The 16,580-nt window shown below is 33.7% G+C and overlaps 1 protein-coding gene across 1 annotated transcript; it reads right to left on the minus strand.

Moving 5' to 3' along the window:
- Positions 1-10,628: 10,628 nt before the first annotated feature.
- Positions 10,629-10,886, minus strand: LOC102991849 (cysteine-rich protein 1-like). The gene has a single exon (XM_055078946.1). The coding sequence runs from the start codon at positions 10,860-10,862 to the stop codon at positions 10,629-10,631; it is 234 nt and encodes a 77-aa protein (XP_054934921.1). The 5' UTR covers positions 10,863-10,886.
- Positions 10,887-16,580: the final 5,694 nt, after the last annotated feature.

Genomic DNA, 16,580 nt, shown 5'->3' on the forward strand with positions numbered 1-16,580 from the left:
TTTACTATATAATAAATTCTGAGTGAAAACCATAGTCAAAATTTTAAACTCAGCAAGTCACAAAATTATAGCACTCACTTTTATATGTGTATGTGTTAGGGAGAGTAATTTATAAATATACTATAGAACTAATGTTCTGTGGACCACAATTTGGGAAATTTTGCTCCGTGTCCACAGATGTACTTTTACATAAGATCAAAAGGGAATAATGAGATATTGGAACTATGGATATTTATAAAACTTTCAATATGATTAGAGTTTTATAAATATTCAAAACTTTAACTACTTATCAAAACTCTCCAAACATCTTAGGTCTGCAAAATTTTCCTAGAAACCTAACCTCTCAAATACTAGCTTTATTATTAGATTGCTCATAATCGCACTTCCCTTCAGGCTAGAAACACACTTAGAACAACCTTCTAACGATTTTACTTCTTTTTTGGAACTAGAATAGGCAGACATACATAGAATATAAGAAACTTTAAAGTTATAAAACTTAATTTTTATGAAACTTCAAATTGCAGGAGAAGTTCAAGGAGTATAATTATCAACCTTAAACAATTTTCTTACTTTTAAACTGTCATTTCTAGAAATTATGAAAAGCAGAACCAACCAAAGCCAGTTTTCCTAGTCAGTATATTCATAATCTTTAGATATTTTGAGCTGTAGTTCTCTTACTCTGTTAACTTAGCTGAGACAAACATACTTTATTTTTAATCTTTATCTTGAATTTATAATTTACCTGTATATGTAAAATTGAGTTTATTAAGTTTATAAACAGGAGTTCTGGCTAAGTGTGACAGGAATACCGATTTGAGGAATAAATAGTTTGTACACTGAGTTGTCCTTATAAAATCAGCACTACAGTTTGATTTGAGTTAGCAAACATTCTGCACTGTCTGCCATCCAAAATAGCTTGTAAAAGTAGAAAATAAAGATTCAGAATAGAGGTCAAAATTTTCAAGCCTACTTCATCTAACAAAACATGATAATGAAAGCCTAAGAGTAAGAATATGTTCATTAATTAATTTAAATACAACCTACATTTGGCATACAAGTGATTCAATATTGTTTTTTCTATATGTATTATGTTTTATTCTTTCTAAAGTTTAAAATCATTCCCTTCATATTTAACTTAGAAACAGCTAGAGTATTTCTATCATTTAAGGTAATAGAAATGTATTATCTCAAAATTATCTTTCATTTTATTAGAAGTTTTAAAAATCTACCTAAAATGTAATACTACTAAAACATAAGCAGCCCTATGATTTTTAAGCTTATTTATAGAAATAAAGTGGATATAGAAGAGCTGTTTTTTACTTTCCTTAGTGAGCTTTACAGTTTCCAGATTTTTCAGATATTTCAAGCTGGCATTCTTTACTACGAAATATCCATGTACTGTAAGGTAAAAAAGGAAAGAATGGCTACAACTTTATGTTTTGATAGGGACTTTGAGAACACGGTCACAATATCCAGGATTCATTAACATTTTTTTTAAAATGTATTTTTTGGCTGCGTTGGGTCTTCGTTGCAGTGCGTGGGCTTCTCATTGTAGTGGCTTCTCTTGTTGTGGAGCACGGGTGCTAGGTGCACGGGCTTCAGTAGTTGTGGCACGCGGGTGCAGTAGCTGTGGTTCACGGGATCTAGAGCATAGGCTCAGTAGTTGTGGCCCACGGGCTTAGTTACTCCGTGGTATGTGGGATCTTCCTGGACAAGGGCTCTAACCCGTGTCCTCTGCATAGGCAGGTGGATTCTTAACCACTAAGCCACCAGGGAAGTCCCTTGATTGATGTTTAAAACTGACTATTTTTCTCATGAAACACAGTTATGGGTTCTCTGGAGAACCCATATACACTGGAGGTCGCTCAGCTACAATTACTTTGATCTTAATAACTCTCAATTAGATTGGATGTTTACTTTTTCATAATTTCCCAACTATCTAGTGGTCACATCTCAGCTTCAGTCTCACTGGGTCTCATTCTCTGTCCAGAGGGACAGAACAACAAAATAAAATAATATACACTGGCTTTCTCTCCCAATGCATGGCTTAAAACTTCACATTCAGGAGTATCAGGGACAGCAGAATTGAGGCACTAATATACTACTACTAAAAAAGAAAGAAAGAAAGAGAGAGTTCTAGAGAAAGGAAGCAAAGAAAGGAAGAAAGAAAAAAAATGAACACAATCATCTCACAACTTTCCTTTTAGGCATTTGTCCAAAACCCCAGCTGAATAGGACAGGTCCTGATAAAACCACAGGCTTCTGATTGAGACCAGTGAAGAGCTACATTCTAGAAGACAAGGCAAATTGGAAATATGCTAGCTCCCGTAAAGACTGATACAGAACTTCCAATAATCTTACTCTTAGACTAAGGTGATCTACTCTTACTCAATCAACCCTTGAGAAGAAAATAAAATCCTCTGAAAGAGAGGATTTCAGAGAATTGAGAATTATAAAAAGAAATATGGAAATTATATAAATGGAAGTTTAAATAACTCTAGAGAAGAAGGTAATAGATGGGATTAACAGATCACTGGGCACATCAGAAGAGAGGACTAGCTAGCCATCATAAATGTTAATATAAATATAAAGTGAAGTGAATGGTGAGAAAAAAATACATAAAATACTGAAAAGAGCTAAAGAGAGCATGATGAAAATATCTAACGCATATGAAATGAGTCCTAGATGAAGAGAAAGAAAATACGAAAAGGCAATACTTGAAGAAGTAATGACGGAAATTTTTCTCAAACTGACAAGACAGTGCCACAGATTCAATAAACTCTGCAAATCCCAAGAATATAAATATAAAGAATATTGCACCAAGGAAAAATAGTTATACTGTGAAAATGAAAGATAAATAGAAAACATTAAAAATATCTGAATAAAATAGATGTATTAACCTCCAAAAGCAATAATAATACTAACAGCTAACTTTTCAACCGAAAGCATGACAGCAAGAAAACAATGAAATGGTACTAAGTCCTAACAAAAATAACTTTCAAAATATGTGTACTAAACAACATAATTAAATCCATATTAAACATAATGACTTCAAAAGCTGAAGATAAAAATAAAAATATGCTAAGACAAACAAAAAAAATAATTTGACTTTACCACAGCTTCACTAAAGAAAATATTAAAGGGAGTTCTTTAGCCAAAAGAAAAATAATTTAATATGAAAGAATCATAATGTAGGAAGGAATAAAAAGCATCAGAAAGAGAAAATCTATATATAAATTTAAATAAATCATAATATAATAATAATGTCTAAAGAATATTAAAAGTATATGAATTTATAAATAGCATTGATAGCACAGGAAGTGGAAAGAAGCAGTAAATGGAATTGATTAGAGTAATAACTAATCCCTCTAAATCTGAGAATTTGGGATATAGATTTTAATCACTAGAGTACCCATCAGTATAATAAAAGTATGCACAACTAGCAAGCTAATAGAGAACAAAAATTAATGATAACTAATTAAACCAAAGGGCAAGAATTAAAATTAAAGGACACAAAGGAGACAGGCAAATAGAAAAATAATAAGATTGTATATATAAACAAATATATCATTAATTACATTCAAACTAAATCAATTACATACTTTAATTAAAAGAAAAAGATTATCAAATGATGAAATGTGTGTATATAAATATATATATAAATTCACACAACTACTTAAAATAAAAATAATTCTTAAGAAAAAAATATGTACTGTATAACTACTTAAAAAAATAAAATCTGATTTAGCTAAATTAAATTCAGAGAAGGAAGACTTTAAGGCAAGAAATAATATGTGATAAATAGGTATGTTTTCTAATGAACAAAAAATCAAGTCAATAGATATATGTGTTCTAAGTATGCATTTAATAACAAAGCATCAAAATATATAAAACCTATGTGTTCTAAGTATTTATGCATTTAATAACAAAGCATCAAAATATACAAAACCAAATTGAGATCACTGAAAGCAAAAATAGACAAATCCAATATAATTGTTAAATATTTTAATTTCAAATAAGAAAATTGATACATCACCAGTAACAAAAGAAACAACAGCAATAGAGATGTTAACAACATGAATAACAATTTAATTAATTAACTGCTGATACAAATAATGACATAATAATGTGGATCAACCTCAAAGACATTACAGTGTGAGAAAGAATCTGGACACAAAAGGGTACATACCATATAATTCCATTGATACAAGAAATCCTAGAACACACAAATATAATCTATAATGAGAGAAGGCAGATCAGTGATTTCCTGAGGCCAATTGTGGAAAAAGGAGAATGACTGAAAAAGTTACAAGAGAATATTTTTGAGATAATATCTATTTTCTATATCTTGGTTGCAGTCGCAGTTATAAGGTATATATAAAATTGTCAAGTCATCAGCCTCTACATTTATAATGAATACATTTTATTTCATGATATGTAATATAACATGTATTACTCAATTTTCAATCGTTGCATTTGTCTTTTGTTATTGGTTACTAGATTTGTTCATTACTTTGAAGTCGTTTGAGGCACTTTGTGGCCTAGTATATGGTATGTTTTGTCAAAAATTCCTTGTGTTTTGAAAATGTTTTCTGTATTTCTGAGCACATCTGTATCACTACATTTAAATACAGGTCAGAAACTGATCAAATTAGTCTCTAATTACTTTTAAAAAAATTTTAAAAACACTCCTTTTTCATTGTCTAATCTAGCATTTTATCTAATTGGTACTAAAATGTTAAGACAACTATTTTGCATGTATGTATAAAACAAAACTGATCATGTGATCTAAAAGTGTGTTAGGATTTGAGGAATTAACTTATCCTGCACCTGTGTCGCCATTAGAACTGCTACACTGTTATCTTTGTAATTTTCCTTTTTTTAAAGTATTAAGTAAATAAATATGAAAATATTAACTCTACAATTTTGTGAAGGTAGTGAATAAAAAACATCGTTAAATCTTTTTTAACACTTTAAAACATATATATCAAATAAAAAAATATTAAGGAGTGTATGACTGTCTTAGGAATCAAAATGAGTGGTCTTTTATAATGTATTTGTTCTCCAAGCACAAAGATCATTCAATTATTTTTCTACAAATTTAAAATGTGTATACTGAAACTTTTGGAAATTTTATTTTGCTTTTTTAAAGGATAAGGTCCACGCTTAATTTCAAATGACAGCAATCATAAGCACATAGTTAAAGTAAAACATCTGTACACAAAATGATGATGAAAAAATGGGTTATCCATACTCATAAGCAGTACCTTAAATCTTGACTATAATTCATTGTTATTGATCTTTCTAAAAGTTTTTCTTAAAAATATCTCTCCAAATTATTTAGAATCTCTTAAAATTTGCCTTATATTATTTCGCTAGATAACTGTGCTTTATTCATTGCTGAAAGGTGATGGGAGGCAGCAGATAATGCAATTTACATTCTGTTTCATAATAAATCTTCTAAGAAAGCTATCAGGGTATGGAATGTAATTGGATACTTCTGAAATCTTTCACATTTGCAATACTATCATAGCATAAGAAAGCATATTATTTTAGAGAAACTGCCAAACACTACTGAGCTTACATAGCACTAATTTTGCAAAATTATTTTTCATTCTTGATATAACAAATTATTGAGAGGTTACAATTTGTAAGGCACTGTGCTAAACAATGAAAATACAAAGCTGAGACGTACACTTCCTGATGTTGAAGAATTCTCACTCTAACGACAGGTATAGATGTACTAATAAGTTATCATAATGCAGTCTTGTAAATTTAATCTTACAGGATGTTAATGAAAGTGATAGCACATGATATAATATGGAATTGGAAAGTCTTTCTGGGAAAGAGAGTACACAAGCAGAGATTTAAAATGTAAACAGGAGCTAGCTAGGTAAATCAGCTGGAAAATAGTAAATCATTCCTGGCATGTGTCACAGTGTAAGAAAACATGCAGTGGCAACAAATTGATAGGATGCTCTATAAAATATATTATTTGAGTAATTTTTGGAGTTTAAAGAAAATTAGGAAGTGACAAGAGATTATGCTAGAAAAATATGTAAAGATCAGATCATGGGAGCCTTTATACTTCATACTTACCATTTTGACTTTCATCTTGTAGCTATTTCAGAGGCATTGGGCACTTAACCAAGCAAAAGAAAAGACACAGTCAGATTTAAAACTTAAATAGGCTACTTTGGTGAATAAAGGACTGATTTCAGGAGAGTATTCCAGAATTGACACTTCTTCGAAAGCAGATTAATTTGTTAATGAGATATATTATGGAGACCTGGTCTAAGGAAGTAATTTGGGGAAAAGGTGTGCAAAGAATGCAACTAAGAAGTGATTATAAACAATAAATGCTGGAGAGGGTGTGAAGAAAAGGGAATCTTCCTACACTTTTGGTGGGAATGTAAATTGGTACAACCATTATGGAGGAACTATGGAGGTTCCTTAAAAAACTAAATATAGAACTACCATATGATCCAGCAATCCCACTCCTGGGCATATATCCAGAGAAAACCATAATTGAAAAGACACATGCACCCCGATGTTCACTGCAGCACTATTTACAATAGCCAAGACATGGAAGCCACCTAAATGTCCATCAACAGAGAAATGGATAAAGAAGATGTGGTACATATATACAATGGAATTTTACTCAGACATAAAAAAGAATGAAATAATGCCATTTGCAGCAACATGGACGGACCTAGAGATTACCATACTAAATGAAGTAAATCAAAGACAAATATCATATGATATTACTTATATGTGGAATTAATTTAAAATGATATAAATGAACTTACTTACAAAACAGAAACCGACTCATGGACCTCAAAATCAAACTTATGGTTACCAAAGGGGAAACGTGGGGGGAAATGATAAATTAGGAGACTGAAATTAACATATACACACTACTATATAGAAAATAGATAACTAATAACGACCTACTGTATAGCACAGGGAACTCTACTCAATATTCTGTAATAACCTATATGGGAAAAGAATCTGAAAAAGAATGGAAATATACATATGTATAATTGATTCACTTTGCTGTACACCTGAAACTAACACAACATTGTAAGTCAACTATACTCTAATAAAAATTTTAAAAAAAAAGTGATTACAAAATGAACTTGTGGTGTTTTTGCTTACTTAATTGTGAGAAGGTATTATCAAGTTTTCTAACTTGATAACTAAATGTTTTTGCAATGTTTTATTTCAGTAAAGAACTTTAAGATGGATTAAATTGTAGAGATAGGATATAATCACTAATTCATTTGACAAGATCTAAAGTAATCCAAGTTCTCCTAAAGACACTTTAGATTCTTTCTGAAACTCTTTTCCATTACATATTCTTGAAATCTTCTGCAGGGAGGAGGTGGTCATGATTCAGCAATGTGAATGAAATAACTGCAATAAGGCACATCAATAAATTTGTTTATATTAAACATGGCAAAAATAAGTACCTATGTTATTATGTAGCCATAAACCAAATGATATTCATTTGCTCATTTATTAATAACTATTAATTAAGCACCTAATATAGGCAAGGCATTAATTATAAGTATTGTGTGGAAAACTATGTTCTCACCTATGCTAAAATCTTTAAAAATCTATAAGAATATAAAATCTCTAAGATTATAAAAAGTAAATTGACGAATTAGACATATGAGATTAGTTTCATAAAGATGATGCAAAAAACGTTGACAAATTTTCACCTTTTCCACATTTTGTAACTGTGCTATGTAAACACAGTCAACTTTTTGAAGAATTTGAGACATATATTTAATTATATGGTTTTTGTAGAATTTGTATCATATTCCATTTAGTTATTTTATCAGTTTTATTAAAATTGATGATAGATGAAAGAAGTTATCATAAACAAAAACTCTCAATATGCTGTACATATTTTAAAGCTCTATTACAAATTGGATATAAATTTTAAATTATTCAATATCCCAAGCTTATTGATACTTTTCTGATTATAAAACACCTTTCTTTAGGAATTTTTTTAAACTTACATTCAATTTTTCTACAATTTTTTGGTTAGGTAATATGACATGAAACTTGTTTTTTCAATTTTTCTTTGTTCTTATATTTAATGTGCTTTTTTTAAATATGTGACCTGTAGACATTTCTCCCCTAAGTTCAATGTGAGAATCATAATCTTTTAATTGTAGTGTTTAGTTGGTTTACATTTCATATAATTACTGATCATATTTGAGATGTTAGCTAAAATTTTAATTTTTTACTTTGGGTGACACCTAGAGTGGAAAAAGATTATGGGAAACCAACCAAGGATTAAAATGAGTAAATGAGCTCTTTGTTAGTCTACTTCTGTTTCTTACTTTGAGTCTTCCCTGAAGCAGAGCCTGAGATAAAGTTTTGAATGCAAGTATTACTTTTGTTTAAGGAGGTGATTCCAAAAAACATCAGTAGGGGAGTGGCATTGTAAGGCTGGGAAGGAAAAGATATGGAATATGATTTTACCAAAACCGTAATAACTCTGCTAGTCTCAGAATTTCTGGCTTGAACTGGTTTGGTTTCTCTCTCTTTTAATTTTTCTCCTGAATGTATTCTTTCATTTTCATGCTCTGGATCCACATAACACACATTCTATGTACAGAAACTGAGTCAGCAGCTTAGTTGCTTCCTCCACAATATTTTCTTGGCATGGTTAAATAAGGAACCCTTAAATAAGGAGCTTCCATCCCTGCCCCACTGTGGACCACATCTATTATCATTAGTGTCAACAACCTTAAATTAGGCTCTCTCTTTCGTCATCAATAAACTAGTCTAAGGTCTTGTACTTATAGCAGTCCAACCAACCACTTTCAAAGAAGTATCCCATTTGTAGGTGGGGAAGGGTGTGGGAAAGTAACTCTTCTCAAAATAGGTTTGTCACAGCTTGTCCTTAACTCCAAGGAACAAACTAACTGTCATATTATTGAGAAGCATCTGCTCATAGAAGTTTGTAGCCTCTTAGGCATTTATGGTCCTATTATTTCATTTTTTCATGTAGTACCTGAAATTAGCAATGTACCTTCCTGACAACTGAGCACATATCCATGTCTATACAGACCAGACTTCTGCTAGCATTTCTCACTGAAATATTCAAGTTCTTTTATGGAGTATTCTTAGGATTCAGTGGTCACTTGATCTTGTTCTCCAACTATAAAACTTCCTATAATCGTAGGCCTTACTTACTTTAATTTGTGAGTGAATAGGAAAATCTCCAGGTAGCATAAAAGAAAAAGTAGGCCTTCCAATAATAAGAAAAACCAAGTTTGACAGTATTTCTCCTTCTCTTTTAAAAGTGTCGTTATCACCACTGCTGCTAGCAACTGCCAGGGTAGAATTTTAGCCTATTAACCTAATCCGCAGGATTGGATAGTCAAATCAGACTCATCAGTACCAAGTTTTACTAAATATTGTGAAAGATAAAATCTACCATAAAGCTTAGATTTTCCTCAGGTCCTTCTCACACAAACTCTGCCCCTCCAGCCCAGAAAAGATGAGTTCTCTAACTGGGTTTCAAGGGATCATCTCATACAGCAGCAGTAGTTAAATTTTGAAAGATGTTCATTTTATACTCCAGAAACTTGTATAGCTCTGACATTCTCCAGGGAACCGTGTCATATAGACCCTGAGTTCTATTAGATAATCCTTGGCCAGGGACATTTTCTAGGGCATTTTAGAGATAAACTATCTTCCCCATAGCAAGTACCAGCAGTCTCTTTACCTAGGTCATCTTTTTTTTCTTTTCCTGGGATATCCTATAGAAAAGAAGAATGAGTGGACCTTGCAGGTCAGATTTTTTAACTCCTTTCTTCCATTGTTTTTTCCGTCTGGCCATTTCTCCCTATCTTTCCACTTAGCAAGTTTCCTCATGGGTCTAAAACTATTTTCTCCAAATTTCATTGGTGACATTTGTCCTTTATAATTTCCCTTCTTTTTTCTTGCTAAATGTGCCATAGTCAATGGTTTGTTGGTCCAGAAGACAATATCATTATCACACCAGTATGAGCTAACAAATTAGAGATCTTACCCAGTACCAAGCCTTCCCAATAATTTCAAAGATACAAGTGATCAAAAGGTATGGGTAAAGCAGGAAGAGGCCTGGGACATTCCACATGTTTCCTAGGCCTCTGCTTCATGTATTGGACACTATTGGACACATACGTGCTTAATAGGTTGTATTAAAAGATCAGGACTCTGTTAATTCAGCAGGTCATTATCTCACAAAGCTGGGAGCACTTAAGTTATGAACTATCTTCATTTTATACATCAGAGACAGAGCTTAGGTGAAATTCTGGAAGTCATGCTTCATACTCCATAGGTTCTAGGTATGTTTACCACAGGAAATTCTAAGCTAAGTGTTATGGACTATATGTTTGTGTCCTCCCAAAATTTGTATGTTGAGAACCTACCCCTTAGGGTATTAGGAGGTAGGGGATCTGGGAGATAATTTTTTTTTTTTTTAGGTCTTCCGAGTGTCCGGGTTTATTGAGGGCTTGAGGGTCTACAGGGGAGCCTCAGGTGCCTGTGCAGAGGGCCTGCCATCGCCCTAGAGGGGCAGCGCCCTGGTGGGCAGCCAGGGATAGGGTCTCCAAAACCTGGGTTTACTTGAAAGTGTGGCTCTCTGCCCCACCATGCCCGAAGCCTTTGGGGCCGAACATGGCCGCGTAGCAGGGGTAGGTGCAATAGGGCTTACCTTCATGCTCGGCGTGACCCCCCAAGGTCAGCGTCTTTTCATATTTCTCACACTTCAGGCAAGGGCGATACCAGTCCTGACCCAGGGAGGTCACCCGCTCAGCAAAGTACACCTCCTTGTTGCACTTGGGGCACTTGGGCATGGTGGTGCCTGGTCCGGGGTGGGTGGCTGAGCGGGAGCAGAGCTGAGTGCTCTGACTCTATGTCAGAGCATTATGAAATAAGGCACTGAATATATTGACCACAGGGACTCTGAAAACATGCAAGATGCTGAATCATGTTTAATAGGGATGAAGATAGGAAGCCAGGTCCAATGTCCTTAATGAATGTGGAGAGATGAGTGGGAGTAGATAAAATAGGAACAGTTTAAGATTATTAAAAAGAGTTACACATTGCTAAAAAATAAATATTTATGATTTGGAAGAGACAAAAAATACATCCCTTTCTTTCCAACTCAGAGTCAATTTTCAATTAAGGTAAGTGACAGAAAATTCAGTAAAATAAAATTGTACTGGGAATTTTTTTTAGGAAACTCCTGAGAAGTATCTTTATAATTTCTTTTTCTGAAGTTTTGCATACAATTTATTTAGTACAAAGTTTTTTTACTTATGTAGATCTACCTGGGATCTAATATCCTGTTATGTAGATGTGTCTGCTAATTTTGCGGGTCTGAGAGTGTTTCCAGGAAATTCAGCTACGTATAAGGTGACAGGCTCGGTAAATCACAAATGTGAATTTATTGCATTATTCTATTCCCTGAGTTTTCTGTTTCCATGTTGTCATACCTGGCCCACTAGCTAAGGAGTGTGATTAATAAGGTGATTCCAAAGGACCATTTAAGTGTTTGAATGACCTTGTAGCTATTTTATGTAAAAACTGCTTAGAATCATCAGGGATGATTGAATTATACCCATAAACTCCCAACATGGATGATTTGTATTTTTACTAGGAGTCATTAACAAACTATATTTCTACTGGAAAAGACAATAAATAAATGAAATGTCAAGAGTGTGAAGAGCATGATCAAAATAAAATTAGTTTCCCAGCACTATTATTTTTAGTAATCCTGAAAGGACAAATACAGTATTTGGTTGTTCTTTTGTCAGTAACTTAAAAATATTTTTCAGGAAATGTGGACCAAGTTATTTCAAAAGCCTATATATAAGACTGGACACTATAAAACTCTTAGAGGAAACATAGGAAGAACACTCTTTGATGTAAATCACAGCAACATCTTTTCTTGACCCACCTCTTACAGTAATGGAAATAAAAAACTAAAATAAACAAATGGGACCTAATGAAACTTAAATGCTTTTACACAGTAAAGGAAACCATAAACAAGAAGAAAAGACAACCTTCAGAATGGGAGAAAATATTTGCAAAAGAAGCAACTGACAAAGGATTAATCTCTAAAATATACAAAGAGCACCTAAAGCTCAATATCAAAAAAACAAGCAATGCAATCAAAAAATGGGCAGACGACCTACATAGACATTTCTTCAAAGAAGATATACAGATTGCCAACAAACACATGAGAGGATGCTCAACATCACTAATTATTAGAGAAATGCAAATCAAAACCACATGAGGTATCACCTCACACCAGTCAGAATGGGCATCATCAAAAAATCTACAAACAATAAATGCTGGAGACGGTATGGAGAAAAGAGAACCCTCTTGCACTTTTGGTGCGAATGTAAATTGATGCAGCCACTATGGAGAACAGTACGGAGTTTCCTTAAAAAACTAAAAATAGAATTACCATACAACCCGGCAATCCCACTACTGGGCGTATACCCAGAGAAAAATATAATTCAAAAAGACACATGCACCCCAATGTTTATTGCAGCACTATTTACAATAGCCAGGTCATGGAAGTAACCTAATTGTCCATCGACAGATGAATGGATAAAGAAGATGTGGTACATATATACAATGGAATATTACTGAGCCATATAAAGCAATGAAACTGAGTCATTTGTAGAGACGTGGATGGACCTAGATACTGTCCTACAGAGTGAAGTAAGTCAGAAAGAGAAAAACAAATATCATATATTAATGCATATATGTGGAATCTGGAAAAAAGGTACAGATGAACCTGTTTGCAAGGCACAAATAGAAACACAGATGTAGAGAACAAATATATGGACACCAAGGGAGGAAAAGGGGAGTGGGATGAATTGGGAGATTGGAATTGACATATATACACTAATATGTATAAAATAGATAACAAACGTAAACGGCTGTATGCACGGGGAATTCTACTTCACTTCTCTGCATTGTAGAAACTAACACAACATTGTAAAACAACTATACCCCAATAAATAAAAATCAAAGCCAAAAAAAATAATACAAGCCTATATATATATTTCACATTTAAAGTTATGATTCATTCAAATCACTTTATATATTTATGGGAACTAAATCAGAATTATATCTTAAAGTACCAAGTTGAAACACACAATGTTTTTTTATTTTATTTACCATCCTTATTGGAGTATAACTGCTTTACAATGGTGTGTTAGTTTCTGCTGTATAACACAGTGGATCAGCTATAGATATACATACATCCCCATATACCCTCCCTCTTGTGTCTCCCTTCCACCCTCCCTATCCCACCCCTCTGGGTGGTCACAAAGGACCAAGCTGATTTCCCTGTGCTATGTGGCTGCTTCCCACTAGCTATCTATTTTACATTCGGTACTGTATATACGTCCAGGCCACTCTCTCACTTCTTCCCAGTTTACCCTTCCTCCTCCCCGTATCCTCAAGTCCATTTTCTATGTCTGTATCTTTATTCATGACCTGCCCTTAGGTTCTTTAGAACCATTCTTTTTTTTTAGATTTCATACATATGTGTTAACATACGGTATTTGTTTTTCTCTTTATGACTTACTTCACTCTGTATGACAGTGCAAGGCACAAATAGAAACACAGATGTAGAGAACAAATATATGGACACCAAGGGAGGAAAAGGGGAGTGGGATGAATTGGGAGATTGGAATTGACATATATACACTAATATGTATAAAATAGATAACAAACGTAAACGGCTGTATGCACGGGGAATTCTACTTCACTTCTCTGCATTGTAGAAACTAACACAACATTGTAAAACAACTATACCCCAATAAATAAAAATCAAAGCCAAAAAAAATAATACAAGCCTATATATATATTTCACATTTAAAGTTATGATTCATTCAAATCACTTTATATATTTATGGGAACTAAATCAGAATTATATCTTAAAGTACCAAGTTGAAACACACAATGTTTTTTTATTTTATTTACCATCCTTATTGGAGTATAACTGCTTTACAATGGTGTGTTAGTTTCTGCTGTATAACACAGTGGATCAGCTATAGATATACATACATCCCCATATACCCTCCCTCTTGTGTCTCCCTTCCACCCTCCCTATCCCACCCCTCTGGGTGGTCACAAAGGACCAAGCTGATTTCCCTGTGCTATGTGGCTGCTTCCCACTAGCTATCTATTTTACATTCGGTACTGTATATACGTCCAGGCCACTCTCTCACTTCTTCCCAGTTTACCCTTCCTCCTCCCCGTATCCTCAAGTCCATTTTCTATGTCTGTATCTTTATTCATGACCTGCCCTTAGGTTCTTTAGAACCATTCTTTTTTTTTAGATTTCATACATATGTGTTAACATACGGTATTTGTTTTTCTCTTTATGACTTACTTCACTCTGTATGACAGACTCTAAGTCCATCCGCCTCACTACAAATAATTTAATTTCATTTATTTTTAATGGCAAGTAACATTCCATTGTATGTATGTGCCACACCTTCTTTATCCCTTCAACTGTCAATGGACACGTAGGTGGCTTCCATGTCCAGGTTACTGTAAATAGTGCTGCAAAGAACATTGTGGTACATGAATCTTTTTGAATTATGGTTTTCTCAGGGTATATGCCCAGTAGTGGGATTGCTGGGTTGTATGGTAGTTCTATTTTTAGTTTTTTGAGGAACCTCCAAACTGTTTTCCGTAGTGGCTGTATCAATTTACATTCCCACCCACAGTGCAAGAGGGCTCCCTTTTCTTCACACCCTCTCCAGCATTTATTGTTTGTAGATTATTTGATGATGGCCATTCTGACCAGTGTGAGGTGACAACTCATTGTAGTTTCGATTGGCATTTCTTTGAAGATTAGTGATGTTGAGTATCCTTTCATGTGTTTGTTGGCAATCTGTATATCTTCCTTGGAGAAATGTCTATTTAGGTCTTATGCCCATTTTTGGATTAGGTTGTTTGTTTTTTTGATATTGAGCTACAGTAGCTGCTTGTATATTTTGGAGATTAATCCTTTGTCAGTTGCTTCTTTTGCAAATGTTTTCTTCCAGTCTGAGGGTTGTCTTTTCATCCTGTTTATGGTTTCCTTTGCTGTGGAAAAGCTTTTAAGTTTCATTAGGTCCATTTGTTTTTATTTCCATTTCTCTAGGAGCTGGGTCAAAAAGCATCTTGCTGTGATTTATGTCATGGAGTGTTCTCCCTATGTTTTCCTCTAAAGCTTTATAGTGTCTGGCCTTACATTTAGGTCTTTAATCCATTTTGAGTTTGTGTATGGTGTTAGGGAGTGTTCTAATTTCATTCTTTTACATGTAGCTGGCCCATTTTCCCAGCACCACTTATTGAAGAGGCTGTCTTTTCTCCACTGTATATTCTTGACTGCTTTATCAAAGATAAGGTGACCATAGGTGTGTGGGCTTAGCTCTGGGCTTTCTATCCTATTCCACTGATCTATATTTCTGTTTTTGTGCCAGTAGTATACCGCCTTGATTACTGTAGCTTTGTAGTATACTCTGAAATCAGGGAGCCTGATTCTTCCAGTTCCATTTTTCTTTCTCAAGTTTGCTTTGGCTATTCGGGGTCTTTTGTGTTTCCATACAAATTGTAAAATTTTTTGTTCTAGTTCTGTGAAAAATGTGATTGGTAGCTTGATAGGGATTGCATTCAATCTGTAGATTGCTTTGGGCAGTAGAATCATTTTCACAATGTTGATTATTCCAATCCAAGAACATGGTGTATCTCTCCATCTGTTTGTATCATTTTTAATTTCTTGCATCAGCGTCTGATAGTTTTCTGCATACAGGTCTTTTGTCTCCCTAGGTCGGTTTATTCCTAGGTATTTTATTCATTTTGTTGCAATGGTAAATGGGAGTGTTTCTTTAATTTCTCTTTCAGATGTTTCATCATTAGTGCATAGGAATGCTAGAGATTTCTGTGCCTTAACTTTGTGTCCTGCTACTTTACCAAATTCATTGATTAGCTCTAGTAGTTTTCAGGTAGCATCTTTAGGATTTTCTATATATAGTATCATGTCATCGGCAAACAGTGACAGTTTTACTTCATCTTTTCTGATTTGGATTCCTTTTATTTTTTTTCGTCTCTGATGGCTGTGGCTGAAACTTCTAAAACTATGTTGAGTAACGGTGGTGAGAGTGGACAACCTTGTCTTTTTCCTAACCTTAGTGGAAATGGTTTCACTTTTTCACCATTGAGAATGATGTAGGCTGTGGGTTTGTCATATATGGCCTTTATTATATTGAGGTAAGTTCCCTCTTTGCCTACTTTCTGGAGACTTTTTATCATAAATGGTGTTGAATTTTGTCAAAAGCTTTTTCTGCATCTTGAGATGATCATATGGTTTTTCTCCTTCAATTTGTTAGTATGGTGTATCATGTTGTTTTGCATATATTGAAGAATCCTTGCATTCCTGGGATAAACCCCACTTGTTTATAGTGTTTGATCCTTTTAATGTGCTGTTGGATTCTGTTTGCTAGTATTTTGTTGAGGATTTTTGCATCTATGTTCATCAGTGATATTGGCCTGTAGTT

The sequence above is a fragment of the Physeter macrocephalus genome, chromosome 2 (genome assembly GCF_002837175.3).
Source record: "Physeter macrocephalus isolate SW-GA chromosome 2, ASM283717v5, whole genome shotgun sequence".
NCBI lineage: Eukaryota > Metazoa > Chordata > Mammalia > Artiodactyla > Physeteridae > Physeter > Physeter macrocephalus.